The sequence below is a fragment of the Pan troglodytes genome, chromosome 14 (assembly GCF_028858775.2).
Source record: "Pan troglodytes isolate AG18354 chromosome 14, NHGRI_mPanTro3-v2.0_pri, whole genome shotgun sequence".
NCBI classification, from domain to species: domain Eukaryota; kingdom Metazoa; phylum Chordata; class Mammalia; order Primates; family Hominidae; genus Pan; species Pan troglodytes.
Genome location: NC_072412.2, coordinates 102,866,266 through 102,883,597, shown reverse-complemented (window position 1 = coordinate 102,883,597; position 17,332 = coordinate 102,866,266). Strand labels below are relative to the sequence as shown.

General features: G+C 40.3%; 1 protein-coding gene across 18 annotated transcripts in view; it reads right to left on the bottom strand.

The window, feature by feature from the left end:
* Positions 1-17,332, bottom strand: part of MBNL2 (muscleblind like splicing regulator 2) — a 254,254-nt gene that overhangs the window by 112,424 nt on the left and 124,498 nt on the right. For all 18 annotated transcript variants that reach the window (XM_054665482.2, XM_054665480.2, XM_054665484.2 and 15 more), the window contains exon 2: positions 7,371-8,148. In XM_054665482.2, the coding sequence (XP_054521457.1) occupies positions 7,371-7,544 (174 nt within the window). In that variant the 5' untranslated portion in view covers positions 7,545-8,148. The remainder of the gene's footprint in view (positions 1-7,370; positions 8,149-17,332) is intronic.

The following is a 17,332-nucleotide window of genomic DNA, read 5'->3' as shown; positions in this document are numbered from 1 at the left end:
AGGAATTTGGTGCCACTCTTGACTCTGAGAAAATTTGTAAAGTAACCCAAAGATTTTTTTAATGATCCTCAGGCCTTCTTAAATGTTTCAGACTTCTCTTAAGATGAAGATTTCTTAACTTGCAATGTATAGATAATTTTTAGAAGCAAACATGAAACCCTGCAGATTGTTTGAAATAGTCTGTGAGTATGGATACTTTCCTGGGTAAAGATTTCTTAGTTTTGATTAATTCTTAAAGGTATTATACTTCCCTACAACCTGAAAAACAACAACAAAAAAGAAAGGACCAAGAGTTTGGGCCATAGTGGTCAGGTTTTGTGCCCAGGCAACAAGGCACCCAGGGGTGGGGGTGGATTGTAGTAGGAAGGCAAGAGTTTGGATTTAGAGATGTGGCACTGGAGGTGACAATGGGCCATTCAGATGGGGATGTTCAGTAGGTAGTTGCAGCCATGGTGGTGGCAAGCAAGGGCACACACCCAGATTTGGAATTCATTGGCACAGAGGTGGGAAATGAATGCATGAAAGCAGATAAGCTTTCAGAGCTGATGACTGAACCTGAACTAGGAAAGGCTGATCCTAAGTCTTGGGGAGCATCCACACTGAGGGAGCAAGGGGAGGAAGAGGTGGCATTAGAGGGAAAGTAGGAAGGGCGGTGAGCGTGGTGAAAGAACTAGGAAAAGAACACAGGCAAAAAGTAGCAGGAGAGAATCCTCCTCGAATGACCAAATCTGCAAAATGAAACGGAGATGTTAAAGGAAATGGTGAACGACATAAAAGGAAGGTTTTGGTCTGGAGATCACTGATGGAGCAGCACTAGGTTCAACTGGAAAAGTTGTAAGGGTTTCTTTGTTCATGTCTGCATTCTCTGGGGATGACTGCACTTCTGCTCTGTGCCAGATGCCACGCTAGGTGCTGGGGCACAATAAGTAAGACACAATCCCATCTTTCAGATGGGATTTCTGGGCTCTCACTGGGCATGGATTTCCAGGAGTAAACTATGACATGAAGTCTGAATAGTGTCCAGAGAGGGTGCACAGGGGAAGTGGTTGATATACCCAGAACAGCTGAAGCCAAATGAAAGAGAGATGGCCTTGCTTTCAGGAAGTACAACTGGTGGGTCCAAGAATCTTTAAGCATGAACCTGCCTGTACTCCGTTGCATTATAAAACTGACTTAAGCATTTCAAAATCACATGGGCACACACACACACCAACAATGCCTTGGACAAAAACCATTTTTGTTACAGAGATTTAGTAGGTGATGGTATAATATTTATATACAGACAAAAACAGAAACAAACACAATATATGCCTTACTTTCTCTTGTAGTGTCTCTGACTTTTAAAGATTGAAATTTCTGCTATCTAAACAGGTTTACTCCTGGGAGCTTCTATTTTACAATGGTTTTTTATTTATTTATTTTTTCTTGAGATGAAGTCTTGCTGTGTCCCCCAGGCTGGAGTACAGTGGTGCAATCATGGCTCACTACAACCTCAACCTCCTGGGCTAAATCAATCCTCCTGCCTCAGCCTCCCAAGTAGCTGGAATCAAAAGTGCATGCCACCAGAACTGGCTAATTTTTAAAATTTATCTGTAGAGATGGGGTCTCACTATGTTGCCCAGGCTGGTCTTGATCTCCCAAGGCTCGAGGAATCCTCTTGCCTTTGCCTCCCAAAGTGCTGGGACTACAGGTGTGAGCCACTGCACTTGGCCTAGAATTTTTTTTTTTTTTTGGACCTCAACATGCTAATCTTGTTACACATGAATATTATTAAGATATTAAGAATTTTGAAATTAACCACATCAGTGATTTATTCAGTAAGAGCAGTTACGAGAAGGGAATGGATAGTGCTGGCTGGGAGCCACACTTACCTGGAGTGAGGCCCCTTCTCCACCATTCATGAGTTTGGTAGTCACAAGTGAGTTACTTAAATTTTTGAACCTGTATCCACATCTATAAGGGTGATTTAATCATGTTTACCTGACAGAGTTATTGGAATAGATAATGCATGAAAAGTACCTGGCATATAGTAGGCTCTATGTTACTACAATGATTACTATTGATAATAAACAATTTGTCTGAGATTATATTTGCAAATCAGGCCAAAATTAATAACTTAGAAAATACTCAAACAATTTCTGCAAAGAATTCACTGCTATTAAGGAGCCCAGCAGCAATTTAAGAACATGAACTTAAGGTCTTGGCAAATTACATACTGCCATCAGCTACATTACAGACAGCATCCCATAGGTAAATGAGCAACTTACACTTGACATCTTTGAAATTTAGACAGACAAGGAGGGTAGAAAAAAAGTAGTTTCTGCATCATATGCCGCTTGAATTACCCTGAAGAGGAAATCAAATTATTTACTTGAAAATTTGTCAATGTTGTATTATACTTCCAGAGTCTTGAAATTCCTAAACAGAACTCCCTGATTTTGAAATCTACTGAGATACTGACACCAGGATAATAGCACATGGCTGTACAGGTTGTCCACTGCACAACTCCAGGGGGTGTCAATCACATAGACTGTCATGAGAAAGGCACCCCTAGAGTGCAGTGCACCCCTGTACAATCAAATCCAGCAGCCCTATCTGAGAGGCTTGAAAACTTTCCTGATAAACATGGAGAACATGCAATTCAACAAATATTTATTGAGCATCTGTTATGTATGAGACACTGTTCTAGGTTCTAGGAATACAAGAGTGATCACAACAGACACAGTCCCTATCCACATAGAGCTTATGTTCTAGCAGAGTGGAGGAGGGAGACAGATAATCAACCAATAAACAAGTAAGCATCTCTCATATCAAATGCTGGTGTTAGGGAGAGCAGTAAAGCCAGGTGAGAAGGAAATGGGATCCCAGCAATGGCAGCATTACTATTTGAAATAAGTTGGCAAAAAGGGTTCATTCACAAGTTGACATTTTTAATCAGAAACCTTAAGGAAACCAGGAAACATGCTCTTTGTGTGGCTGAGGGAAAAGTATTCCAAACAGAGGAAAGAGCAAGTGCAGACGCCCTAAGGCAAAGCCTGCTTGGCATATTCAGGGGAGAGCAAAGATGCGTGGCTGGAGTGGGTTGGAGGGAGTGGTGGCGATAGAAATGAAGTCAGGTGGCGGGAGGGGGAAGCAGATCTCGTAGGGCCTAGGCAGCCTTTGCAGTGTTGCTCTTTACTCTGAGTGTGGTGAGAAGCCACTGGAAGATCCTGAACAGAGCAGTGACATCATCTGATGCAGGTGTTAAAAAGGATCTCACTGTACTTGAAATGAATTTTTATTACAAAAGATTATGTCTAAATTTCTAAAAATTGTCTAAACAATTTTCCCCCATACTCTGAGTGTTTTCAACCAAAATTAGCAATCCTATTTTTAAAATTGTGTCCCTTTTTAAAGCTGAGTGTGAATTCAAATGTTTAAGCAAATAAATACTTCCTGAAAGTGGTAAATACTGACACTTTTAGTCTTAATAAGCATTAAAGTTAATTTATGCACTCCCTTCTTGATGTTCAATTTGCCAAATGGTTCAGATTAATTCCTATCAATCACAGAAAAAAGAATCTGGAAACAAAAATCTCAAACATTTTAGCTGTGAGGGAAAGCGTTTCATGGATCGTAAAAGCATCAGAGACACGGTTAACGTGGTCAAGGCCTCTGCTCCAAGGGAAATGATTGCTCATAAAACAGTTTGCATTTTGTCAAGTTAACCTAACTCGTGGAACACAGCATTCTGGAATGTGACCTGGCCTTCCAGAAAAATCATTAAACAATGTCTACTGTTCATAATAATACTGAAACTTCCAAAAAAATCACAGCCACTTGTATGCTCAGTGTTTTACATAAAATGCAACGAGGTATGTGAATAATGCACAAATTTCACAGTAAGAACTGTACTATATTTTCCAAAATGTCTTCTACAAATGCATTTATATATGTATAATTCTCATGCCAAAGAACTCAGCAAATCACTTTCCACCAACAAATTTAGTACATACTTATGGAAAAGTTTGCTCATATTTGTAAATAACATATAACAACAATAAAAAAAGACTCAGATTGACTTGTCCCCATACTGATAGGCCAACATAGATTCCTTTCGCAGTTATAAATAAATTGTCCACAGTGTTTGCACAAAATATCTTGTAATAAATAACAAAAATATTGGGTCCCCCAAATCTTTTTTCTTGTCATGACTAATTTGTATAATTGAGGTACTATCATTCACACAGTTAATTCTTAAAAGTTTGGACTTGTTAAGAATTGGGCACAAGATCTTGCCTTTAAAGCTGGTCATCAAAATCAGTGACTATCCTGGGATACTTTATTACGAAGGGAAAGAAACTAATATTGCCAGGTCCTAACTTGTTCGGTCCTGGACTAACCATGTGGGATGCCACAGGTCAGGCAGTCTTTGAAGTAACCTTATGAAGTGGGAATTATGTCGATTTTATATAAGAGAAAACTGAAGCCAACGAGGTAAAATAACTCGTCCCAAGTAATGAAGCTTGCCTAGGTCCCAGCCAGGCTTAGTCAAGCCCTGGTCCTTCTGATTTCAAAGCCCTTGCTGCTTCTCTGTATTGCACACTGGTTCTCTCTGTTGCACACTGAGCAACGTTGTCTTTTTAAAATCTATTGTGAAATAAAGTTAAACAGCTTCATAATTACCATTGTCATTATTTTTCTTTTTAGCTACTATTTTTTGGTCTGTCCTGTGGAAACAGCTTGCAATCCTCACAAGAACCTCGTAAGGTGAATATGCCAGCGTGTTGCTACAGACCGTGCTTACTTCAGCCAATTTCTCTGCTGAATGTCCTCCTTTTACTGATGAGGAAACCAAGTCAAGAAGTCATAAATGACACACCCAAGGCTGGGAAGTGGTTGAGCAGGTATTTAGACTCAGGTCTATTTTACTCCTGTGCCTGTGGGCCGTTTTCACATTCTTTTCAGTTGGACAGTTTTAAAAATGTGTAATGTTGCACTCAAATTAAATAACCTGAAATTTTACAATTCTGAAAGGGAACTGATAACTTGAGGCACTATGTAACTATGCTTCAACACCTCAAAAAGGCTCCACCAGGCACTTCTGAAAATGATTTTTAAAGCCCTTTTTTACTTGAATGCTGTTCAACATTCTCACAACTTGGCTCATGTTTTTATGCTGAACAAATGATTCATGACCCTTTATTCTGGGGGCTGGATTCCTTGAATCCAAAGTGATGTGATGAATAACAAGGATCTAGGCGTTGTTGCCCAGTTGATAGTCACAAAATACTTGGCCTTAATAAGTCAGGAATTATTTTCCCCATATTTCTCGAATTACATTAAAGAATATAAGGTTTTTAAAAATCTGGCAAAAATTGTGATGTTTAATATTAAATACCCAATTGGAGAAGGTTTGGATTAATAAGATGGAAAAATTGGGGATGACCTGAAAAATTAATTTATCATCACTGACCTGTTTTCATATCTTGAAGCTTTTATGATCTAGTTTTAAATCTACACTGCTTTTTTTTTTTTTGGGGGGGGGGACAGTCTCGCTCTATCACCCAGGCTGGAGTGCAGTGGGGCAATCTTGGCTCACTGCAACCTCTGCCTCCTGGGTTCAAGTGATTCTCCTGCCTCAGCCTCTCAAGTAGCTGGATTACAGGCATGCACCACCATGCCCTGCTAATTTTTTGTATTTTTAATAGAGATAGGGTTTCACCATGCTGGCCAGACTGGTCTCAAACCCCTGATCTCGTGATCCACCCACTTCAGCCTCCCAGAGTGCTGGGATTACAGGTGTGAGCCACCATGCCCGGCCTACACTGCTTTTTCATAGTGAATGTTTCTATTGCTGAGAATCGTAGAGGCAAATACAGACTTGTTTTACTTTTTTGACTAAGGCAAAATAAATACTAACATATAACCATGCTTATACTGTTATAGTTTATATGAATTGTGATTTATCCATCTATTCATTTCCATTTTAGGCAAAACAATTCATCATTTTAAAGTCTAGTCTAATAAACCTTTTATGATAAAAAGGAATAAAATAGGAGTAGGTATTGATGTAGATTACAGATCTAATTTGTCAAAATTTTACCCTTAAAAGACTTTTGTTGGGTCAGAAATACATTTTCCTGCTTTGAGTGTATTGACAAAATTCCCCTTTAAGATATATTAAAACTTAAATATAAGTTTGAAGTCTTACAAAATTATAAACTTTGACTTATGTCTTATGAGACATAATTTTTTACTTAAGATAAAATTATCCCAAAGGACAACTCAGTCTCTTTAACACCCAAGAATAGGCTAGGGTCACTATTTTGTAAACTAACAGCTCTACAATTTCTCAAGTCATATGTCAAGAGCATTGATAAACAATTTTCTTAACTGTTTGGTAACCTTGCTGAAGTATTGCAGAGATGTAAACACTGAGCTCTTTTAACCTATGTGCCTTACTTATTGCTCCTGAAAACAATATTATTATGCCTGTAGGACCGCCCTAGACAATCTCAGATTCATAATGTTAGGGCTGAATACACCCCCCAGCATTAGGGGTTAACTCATGCCACTTCTAGATCTTTCATTAAATTCTCTCCATCCTCCTAACTCCACCCAACTCAGTATATGACTCAGATGCCTTGAATCTCCAAAAACATTTCTTGAAACAGTCTGTTGGAAACCAGCTTTCTTCTATGGACTCCATAGAAATGTTTTTGCTGTCTGTTCCTCCCACAAGGCATGTGTCCCCTTCTTGCATTGTAGATACTTGCTGATATGCTGAATTGTCCCTGCCAGACAGTAAGCTCATCAAGGGTGCCATCTGAATCACTTTAGTTTCTTTTGTCATATAACTCACATGAAGTAGATTCTCAAGTATTGAGTATTGAGTGTGTACTTAATAATTTCTGTTAGCCATGACACATTTTCAAAGAAGCGTTTTAGGAAGTACTCGGTCAAAGGAAAAAAAAAAAAAAAGCCATAAGAATAGAAAACTCTTCAAGAGCTAAGCCAGAATAACTGGCACTTAAAAGTGACACATTCAATTTCTTCACCTTTATATAACCTCCAGAAGATCAAATGTTGATAAAATATTTATCTTCAGTTGTCACAAGCCAGACTTTGATTTAAAACTCTTGGGTACATGAATGTCATGCCAGACCAGAAATACATCATCATGTATTTTTAATTTAAACATGGGTATGTAAAAAATTTATATATGCCTGATATGAAAAAATTTGAGTGAAAAATCTCCCAACAGTCACCACAAACAAGAAAATAGAATCTAAAAGCAATTTTTAAACTTCTGTAAAAATGCAATTAAAAGCCTTCTGTTTGCAATTCCAATGTGGTATTGAAATGACACATAAAACGCATTCTCTTACCTTTAGGGAATCAAAGCAGGCAATTACTCTTCCATTTTCAACCTGACAACTTTTGGGGGGATGAGCAAATTTGCATTCTTCATCAGAGCGTGAGCATGTTCCTCTTTGAAACTGTCTGCAGACTTCTAATGTCAGCCATTTTGTATCTCTGACTGGGGCAACGTTCAAAGCCATGGTGATAAAGTAATTTGGGCTGTTTGTTTCTGTTAAATGATGAAATCAATCCAAGTTCTAATGATTCCAAAACTACTGTTGTGAAAACTCCCACATGTAAGTCTGAAGGTGAGTGATAAATTGCTTAGTGAAGTCCAATCCAAGGAACAGGATGATGAGAGAGTGTATGGACAGGCAATCACTCATCAATCAATATGTCCCACTTAAAGATGGTGGGCTGCAATAAAAGCATGCTCAGTGTCATCTCTGGCTTTCAACGTCCGAGTCTCTTGACTGTTTTGCAGATACAGCTGTTATTAATAAAGTGACTTCAATATCATGGCACTCCTTGGGAGAATATTTAATGCTGACGCTCACAGCTATTGACGATGTTGGAAAATAAGACACTCAGATGTTCATATTTTAGCAGGATGTTTTTCTTTCCCCTTTTTAAATTCTGAAATTAAGCAACTGGCAAAGTCAGACAACTGAGGTATCTTCATCCACTCATAAGGTCAGGGTAAAGTGTACTTGACAGAAGAGCGGGATGTGAATACAAAGAAAGCTCCCAAGCTGCAGTTTTCCAGCAAAAGTGACTTCACACAGGCACTTTTAAATGATAAACCTGCAAAACAGAAATGAAATATTAACCTTTACACAAACTCAATGGAATCACCACTTCAACGAACTATTGAACTCTTATCTAGAATTTGCAAAAGCACAGTTTAGAGCTTTGAGCTTTGAGTATAGTGAGAAAAGTTATGCATTAAAGAAAAAAAAGAATATGCAACGGAAACCGTATTGCTGAATTGTCTAGGCAGCAGTCCAAAAGTTAGGAATGACTCAAACAGATGAGTGTGGCAGACACAATAATTAGGCCTTCTGAAACAATCCCATCTAATGTGCTTAATCGCCAAAACAGTGTATTAGGACTGTGGCTTCCAATTAATTTCACATTTAGGCCATTGATTTTATTGTTGGGAATGCTATAAACAATTATTTGGGATGTGTCCCTCCTATGTAATAAAGATATTGTCATTTTGAATGAAGTGTGGGCTCTTTCTTCTTTATGTTCTTCCTAGTTTACAGAGATGTGGACTTGGAGATGGGTAGGTAGGATCCTCTTGATATTTTTTCTCAGGTATCTTAATACTTCCTCTCCACCATGACTTACCTAATGTTTATCTTCCTATTTACACTGCAAGCATTCACAGGGCAAAGACTATTCTTTGTAGTTTTCATTTCTGTATTCCCAGTGCCTTAGTCTATGGCGTATATTAGACCCTCAAGAAATATTTATTGACCAATTTAACTGATGACTAAGTGCAGGAATGTAAATTAGTTTTAGTTGAGTTCAGTTTAGTTTTTAACTGAGTCATAATCTAAAAATGCTCTGTAGTATGGAATGCTGGAGTTAAAACACATGGCTACAACAAAAATATAGTCAGTAAGTTCAGATGTCTAAAATAAGCACCTTCAGTTTCTTTTAACTTTTTCAAGGGTTATGAAATCATTAAACATTAAATTCCAGTTACTGGGACAAGCATGAATAAAGGACTAAAGTCCAGAAGTTGATTATTTTCATAAATAGGATATGCCACAAATGACCTTACATACCTGCTGAGCCTTGATGTCTTTCTAAAAAATTTATACCTAAGAAGAACTTAATGAAGACTGGAAGTAGATTATTTTAAATTGGCAGGTAACAAATAAGTTCAGAGAGCAATAATTTTTTTTTTTTTTGAAATGGAATCTTTCTCTGTCACCCACACTGGACCCTGTCACCCAGGCTAGAGTGCAGTAGCATGAACTCGGCTCACTGCAACCTCTGCCTCCTGGGTTCAAGCAGTTCTTGTGCCTCAGCCTCCTGAGTAGCTGAGACTACAGGTGTCTGACACCACGCCTGGCTAATTTTTGTATTTTTAGTAGAGACAGGGTTTCATGGTTTCACCATGTTGACCAGGCTGGTTTCGAACTCTTGACCTCAGGTGATCTGCCCACCTCAACCTTCCAAAGTGCTGGGATTACAGGCGTGAGCCACCGGGCCCGGCCCAATAATTTTTAAGTGGTTCACAAGTGTTCCCTTAAAAAGTATGTCTCCAAATCAATTAAGTTTATTTAACTCTGGGTAAATCAAGCCAGACGAGCTTCCTTGCATTAGGGCTTTTTAAATTTTTAAATTTTTTTTCTTTTTTTTGAGATGGAGTTTCACTCTTGTTGCCCAGGCTGGAGTGCAGTGGTGTGATCTTGGGTCACTGCAACCTCTGCCTCCTGAGTTCAAGTGATTCTCCTGCCTCAGCTTCCTGAGTAGCTGGGATTACTGGTGCCCACCACCATGCCCAGATAATTTTTGTATTTTTAGTAGAGGTGGGGTTTCACCATGTTGGCCAGGCTGTTTTCAAACTCCTCACCTCAGGTGATCCACCCACCTTGGCCTCCCAAAATGTTGGGACAAGAGACGTGAGCCACCGCGTCCGGCCTGCAATAGGGCTTTTCTTGGCTGCTGTGTCTGATGGGTCCCTTATAAGGGAGAAGCCTCAATGGTGTCTCAAGCTTATCTGATGATGGAACATTTATTTAAGCAGGACATCTCTTGGGACTAGTGGGAATTGCTACTTCATCCCAATAATTCTTTTACATTTTAATAAAAGTGTTTGCATGAGTTATAATTGCATGCACATTTAAGGAAGTTGGCAATCTTGAAAGCTATGACACATAGCAAACTTCAATTATAACATATTTGAGGGATCCAGGCAGGCTCCTGCATGTCTGTTTGGCAACGTTGTGTTCACAGAAGCTAATATCAGCTAGCTTAAGCTAGGGAGCTTAAGAAGATGAGTTTAATAACCAAATTTAATATGGGTTGGGTTTCACAGACCAGCCTGGACTTGTATCTTTATTACCTCAACCTGCACCTCTGGCTCCCATGGAGAACAAAGGATGAGGAAAGCAAAGGACAAGGACAGATTTCTGCCTGCATCAAGGGAGATGAGGCACCAATGACAAGGATATTTCAAATGATGGGCTGAACACACTTAGTGTTTGAAAAATATTACGTAGAGTCCCCAAGTCCTCAGTACCAGGCCCCAAGGTAGATGCTCAACCTCAAAGGCAGCAGAGTCTCTCCCAAGGGCTCCCATGGAGGAAAAGAAAGAGGTAAACATAGGTACTGTTGCATAGATGGCAAGAATAATTACTCAGATGTTCCTAAAAGTTCTCCAGGAGCTATGCTTCCAATGCAGTTCAGTGAATGCTGTACATTTTTATTCATACTTACAGGTAAGAAGCCTTTTTCATTCCCCCTGGAAGAACTATATATTTTTTCCCCCTGGGAGAATTTCCATTTCAACTTACTATGAAAATCCCACCAGAATTCAGATGATCAGACTCTACCAAGATACACTTGCTTAAAATTAAGTATTTATTTGAATTGACAAAAACTGTATAGGATTATTATGTACAAATGATATTTTGAAATATGTATGCATTGTAGAATAGCTAAATTGAGCTAATTAACATATGCATACTTAGCATTTTTTAGTTGTGAGAACACTTAGAACCTCTAAGTGAGATCACGCCCTATTTGTCTTTAAGAAAAACTTGCTTTTAAAAGCAGGGATGGCCTGCCTTACACCTTATACAAAAATTAACTCAAGATGGATTAAAGACTTAAATTTAAAACCTAAACCATAAAAAACCCTAGAAGAAAACCTAGGCAATACCGTTCAGGACATAGGCATGCAGAAAGACTTCATGACCAAAAGCAATTGCAACAAAAGCCAAAATTGATAAATGGGATCTAATTAAACTAAAGAGCTTCTGCACAGCGAAAGAAACTATCATTAGAGTGAATGGGCAACCTACAGAATGGGAGAACATTTTTGCAACCCACCCATTTGACAAAGGTCTAATATCCAGAATTTACAAGGAACTTAAACAAATTTACAAGAAAAAAACAAACAATCCCATCAAAAAGTGATATGAACATACAAAGGATATGAAAAGGGCAATGGATATGAACAGACACTTCTCAAAAGAAGACATTTACGCAGCCAACAAACATGAAAAAAAGCTCAGCATCACTGATCATCAGAGAAATGCAAATCAAAACCACAATGAGATACCATCTCATGCCAGTCAGAATGGTGATTATTAAAAAGTCAGGAAACAATAGATGCTGGCGAGGCTGTGGAGAAATAGGAATGCTTTTATACTGTTGGTGGGAATGTAAATTAGTTCAACCATTGTGGAAGACAGTATGGTGATTCCTCAAGGATCTAGAACCAGAAACACCATTTGACCCAAAAATCTCATTACTGGGTATATATACCCAAAGGAATATAAATCATTCTACTGTAAAGACACATGCACACCTATGTTTATTGCAGCACTATTTAAAATAGCAAAGACATGAAATCAACCCAAATGCCCATCAATAATAGGCTGGATAAAGAAAATGTGGTACATATACAACATGGAATACTATGCAGCGGAATGAGATCATGTCCTTTGCAGGGACATGGATAAAGCTGGAAGCTATCATCCTCATTAAACTAACACAGGAACAGAAAACCAAATACTGCATGTTCTCACTCATAAGTAGAAGTTAAACACTGAGAACACATGGACACAGAGAGGGGAACATCACATACGAGGGCCTGCTGGGGGTTTAGGGGGTGAGGGGAGGGAACTTAGAGGACGGGTCAATAGGTGCAGCAAACCACCATGGCACACGTATACCTATGTGACACACCTGCACATTCTGCACATGTATCCTGTTTTTTGTTTTGTTTTGTTTTTTTGTTTTTTTTTTTAGAAATAAATAAATAAATAAATCTTAAAAAGTGGAGTAGGCTGGGTGCAGTGGCTCATGCCTGTCATCCTAGCACTTTGGGAAGCCAAGATGGGCAGATCACTTGAGGCCAGGAGTTTGATACCAGCCTGGCCAACATGGCGAAACCCTGTCTCTACTAAAAATACAAAAATTAGCCTGGCACACGCCTGTAATCCCAGCTACTTGGGAGGCTGAGGCATGAGAATTGCTTGAACCTAGGAGGTGGAGATTGCAGTGAGCTCGCACCACTGCACTCCAGCCTGGGCAACACAGAGAGCCTCTGTCTCAAAAAAAAAACAAAAAAAAAACAAAAAAGAGCAGGTGTACCCAAGCTTTCTGATGGCCAGAGTCACTTGTACAGCAAAGATGTTTCAGAAGGAAAGAGGTGTGCATTATATCACAGGTACAACATACTGTTATCATAGCCTCTCATGAATCCACTCTTTCTCCCAGCTTGTTCTCTGTTCCTTTCCAAAAAGCTATACGGCTACTGTTAGCATAGGCACCTGTACCAAGGAGTGGGTACAGGCAGGCAGATGTGGGGAAAAGGGAGAGAGCCACTTGAGCTAGGTTAGATGGTTCTACCAAAGATAAGAGCAATGGAGGATAAGGATGGGCTAGACCACATTTCAGCATGGCCATCAAGAGACGGGACTGAGAGATATGCCAACATATAGATGTAATAGAATATTGGACTTACTAGCCTGCCAGTTGCTGAGAGGAAGGGGCATGTGTTAAGACTGTGCTGTTCAAGGCAGAAATCACCAGCAACATATCAATCAAGCACCTGAATTGTGGCTAGTGAAGCTGAGAAACTAAATTTTAAATTTTTATTTATTCTTAATGAATTTAAATTTTAAAAACTCACCCTTGATTCAGTCATTGGAAAACTTTTTAGTGTGATTAGACCAAGTTGAGTATATAAATTTACTTTTTTAATTTTAAATTTTATGAAACCTACATACAGATGGAGTACTGCCAATGAAAATTTAGCATCCAAATTCAGATGTGCTCCAAGTAGAAAATACACACTGAATTCAAAAATACATGCCTTGTAAGAAAAAAAAGAATGTGAAAATATCTTATTAAGATTGTTTCATAGTTATTACATACTGAATTAATATTTTTAATATTTTGGGTTAAATATTAAAATTGATCTCACCTGCTTCCTTTTCCCACTCAAAAATTCATAATTATCTAAGTAGCTCACATTCTATTGCTACTGACGGTGCTGTCTCAAGGGCTTTTGCATTTCTTCTATTAGTCAACACAACTTCCAGGGTGATAGAAAGTCCTAAGAACTAGCTTCCAGCCTTCATTTTGCCAAGGTATCTCGTCACATAACCTTGGGCAAGTCAGTTTCTTTGAGACCCACCTTCTTCATCTAAATGTCGATAATAGTTCCTGCCTGTATGTACATGGTTGCTGCCATGAAAGACAGATTATAGTGGAAATATAAAAGTATTCTGTGATTTTTAAAAGTTACTATACCAATCTGTATTAACAAAATCTACTTTCAGGCTTCCTCTCTCTCTACGATAGTTCCATATGATGACCAGGATTAGACCTGGTGTAGATCTGCTCCAGCCACAGAGTCTGAGAGCAGGGAGGTGCCTAGAGATCAATGGTCTGACTGCACAGCGGTACCTGGACCTCTTATCTGGAGAAGGCTTCACTTCTCACACCGCCTTTATTTTGCAAACAAAGGGAGCCTCAGAGAGGTTTTTCCAAGTGTCACTACAAAAACCTTAAGCCCGCTTTCTTCCTCCAGCTGCTGTTCACCCAAAAATGAAGGGAACACCTCTGGGGCCAACAGTCACCCTGGGTGGGAAGCAGGGTTGGAATACTCTGGTAGCACCAATGGGAGCCTGCTTCCCTGAGGGCACGGTGGAAATGCAGCTGCTTTTCCATTCACAGTGCCCTGGATGAGCAGGGAGGAAGGGGTGGCATTTCAAGTTCATCTGCCCAGAGGGGCCCCTGTTAATAATGTCTGGAGAGGGCACCTCCAGACGTTTCACAATTTTGGAAATTAGGAAAATTTCCATCAAGATTCCATGTATAACGGCATTGCCCCATTATATGCAGGGCACCCTTAGCCTTTCCCAGAAGTTTCTAGGCTGCACTGGGAACAGGGTCTCTGCCCACATTATTTTCCAGTTTTGTGTAAGTCTCTCTCACTGGTGTGTTTTAGCTTCCATTTCTTTCACTTCTTTTGACTTTTTTGGTTTTATTTCCAATGTCCCAAACAATCCTACCCTAATTAGCTCCTTCCAGTGCAGAACCTAGGCAATGTTTGGGAGTAGTTGCCCCCGATTATTTCTCTGGCAGGCCCTTCTCCTTTTTCTCCTCAGGCATTTAGAAACTTCCTGCCTTTCTAAGCCACCTCCTGGAAAAGGATATGAGCTTGCCAGGAAGGTTCAGCTGAGCCACCCTCCGGCAGGCCCTCCTCACCGGCCTGCATCCGGAACAGCGCCCCCTCCTTCGTCCTTTCCCTTTTGACACCCTCTCCTACAGCCCATCTTTAATACTGCCTGGTCATTATTTTTAAATAGGTATCATTATTCCTTAATTCACAAGAACTGTAAATACTGATTTCTCCATCTGCCTCCCCACAGTGTAAACTCCTACAGGGTTTGCCTCAGGTATCTGATAGACTTTGCCTATTATTTTTGAATCCCCAGAGTTCAGTTCAGTGCCTGGTATGCAGAATATACTGGACAAATGTTTGTTGAATGAGCTCCTGATCCTCCTCCAAGGAATATTTGCATTTTAATAAGAACCAAAGTCTAAGCTAAGGGAATAATGCTCTGAATGGGGAATTCCAGTATTATCTGTAGGAAAATTCCAGCAGATGCCACTGGCTTACCCTGCGGCTGCCAGGTAGGTTGAGGCTGGGAGCTGCCCCAGGGATGTACACCGTGAGCCTTAATGCCCAGATCTTTAGTCCAGCGGTTTTTAAAGTGTTGTGCCTGGGCCAGCAGCAGCAGCATCCGCTGGGATCTTGTTAGGAATGCACACTCTCGGCCCGGCGCAGTGGCTCACACCTGTAATCCCAGCGCTTGGGAGGCGGAGGCAGATGGATCATTTGAAGTCAGGAGTTCCAGACCAGCCTGGAAAGCATGGTGAAACCCCATGTCTACAAAAAATATAAAAAAATTTAGCCGGGCGTGCATGGTGGCGCACGCCTGTAATCCCAGCTATTCAGGAGGCTGAGACATGAGAATCACTTGAACCCAGGAGGCAGAGGTTGCAGTGAGCCAAGATCGTGCCACTGCACTCCAGCCTGGATGACAAGAGCGACACTGTCTCAAAAAAAAGAAAGGAAGGAAGGAAGGAAGGAAGGAAGGAAGGAAGGAAGGAAGGAAGGAAGGAAGGAAGGAAGGAAGGAAAAAAGAAAAGCACACTCTTAGGCCCCACCACCAAGGTCCTGGATCAGATACCCTGACAACGAGGACCAGCAATCTGTGTTTTAACAAGCCATCCAGGGGGCGGCTGATGCAGGCTCAAGCTTGAAAACCCCTGTCGGAAGCATTCCTTGCCTTCTGTGTGCCAGGCATCCTGCTGCTTGCTGAAAAGAACAAAGATGTCCGCCTGGAGTTACCTGCAGGCTTTTGAGTTCACTGATTTCCCTAGAAACAATTGTAACAGTGCTGGCCGGGCTGCCCCCAGCGGCTGTTTCTGATCAATAAAAACAAAACAACAAAACAGAGCCAGACTCACAGAAAACACCTGAGAGATTTGTTTCAGCTAAGACTTCCTTCTGTGAGAATTAGGAAAGACAATGACCCATAGCCTTCTGGAGGGGGTGGGTGCGGCCTTGTTTTACGGACACTTGCCTGAGAGAGGACCACTTTAAAGGGACTAGTGGCCTGATGACCAGCAGCTCAGCCATCAGAAGGAGCTGCTTTGTAGTGCCCCATCCTCTCCAGACGGCGTGTGATTTAAGGAATATCCAGGTTCACTGCTTGACTCATCTTTAAAGAAAAGGCAAGACTGAAGTTCGAGAAGAAAGAAACGAGGTTCTGTAGTATTTCCTGAAATGCCAAAGGATGTGCCATTCAGCTCTACAAAATAATCCCAAGCTATTTTTAGGGTCTTTACTTACATGACACTTCATTTTTCAAAATGTATTTAAGAACTCTTCTAAGTGTTAGATTTTCAGAAAGCAGTCACTTTTGACTGTATAAAAGAACTTGCCGCTCACATTCTTTTGCAGCTGCTAAGTTATGCAGGGTGAGTTTGGAAAGCCTGGCTTTTCACTCTGCAAGGAGGCGACCTCCCTCCATTCCACGCCTCTCAGACAAGCTGGGACTGTGGACCCCAGGTGTCTCCTCTGTGCCATTGCTTTCTAGATAGTTTGTACATTTTTTAAGGGAAAAACATCAGTCATGTCCAATGTTGAGACTGAGATTGATCAAAATTTCAGACCACCTTAAGGGAAATAATTCTGCAGCACACAGTTCCTCCAGTTTACTTTCGGGTCATCTATGATATTTTAGCTGCTTGCCAGACATCGGCCTCCTAGGGAGGTGATTAAAGGATCTTTGCAAAACAAGCCTATTTCTGAGTCAGACAGTCAAGAACTCATTATCCATTAAGTAATTTATAGGATGCCTTTAATTCTTTTTATATAAATCTAATTACAAGAAAGAAACCTTGTCTCCTTGACTCTCCTATTTCTAATTTTCGGAATCTCTGAGTTTCCTATTTTTAATTTTTAAATTCTTAAAATATATATTTTTAAAAAATAATGTTTCCTTCCTGGGAGTGGCTCAATGTTGGAGCGTCCCCACTCTATTTCTGGAGCCTAATTTAAAATAGCTCTCAATGTGCTCTCTCTGTTGATCGATGACTTGTCCGCATCCTGAGCCTTTCAGATGCAGACGCCTGGGCGGAGAGGGCCCTGGAGGAGCCGCCAGCTGAAGGACTGGGGCTGAGAGCCACTTGATCTCCAGAAGGAGGGTGTAAGACTACC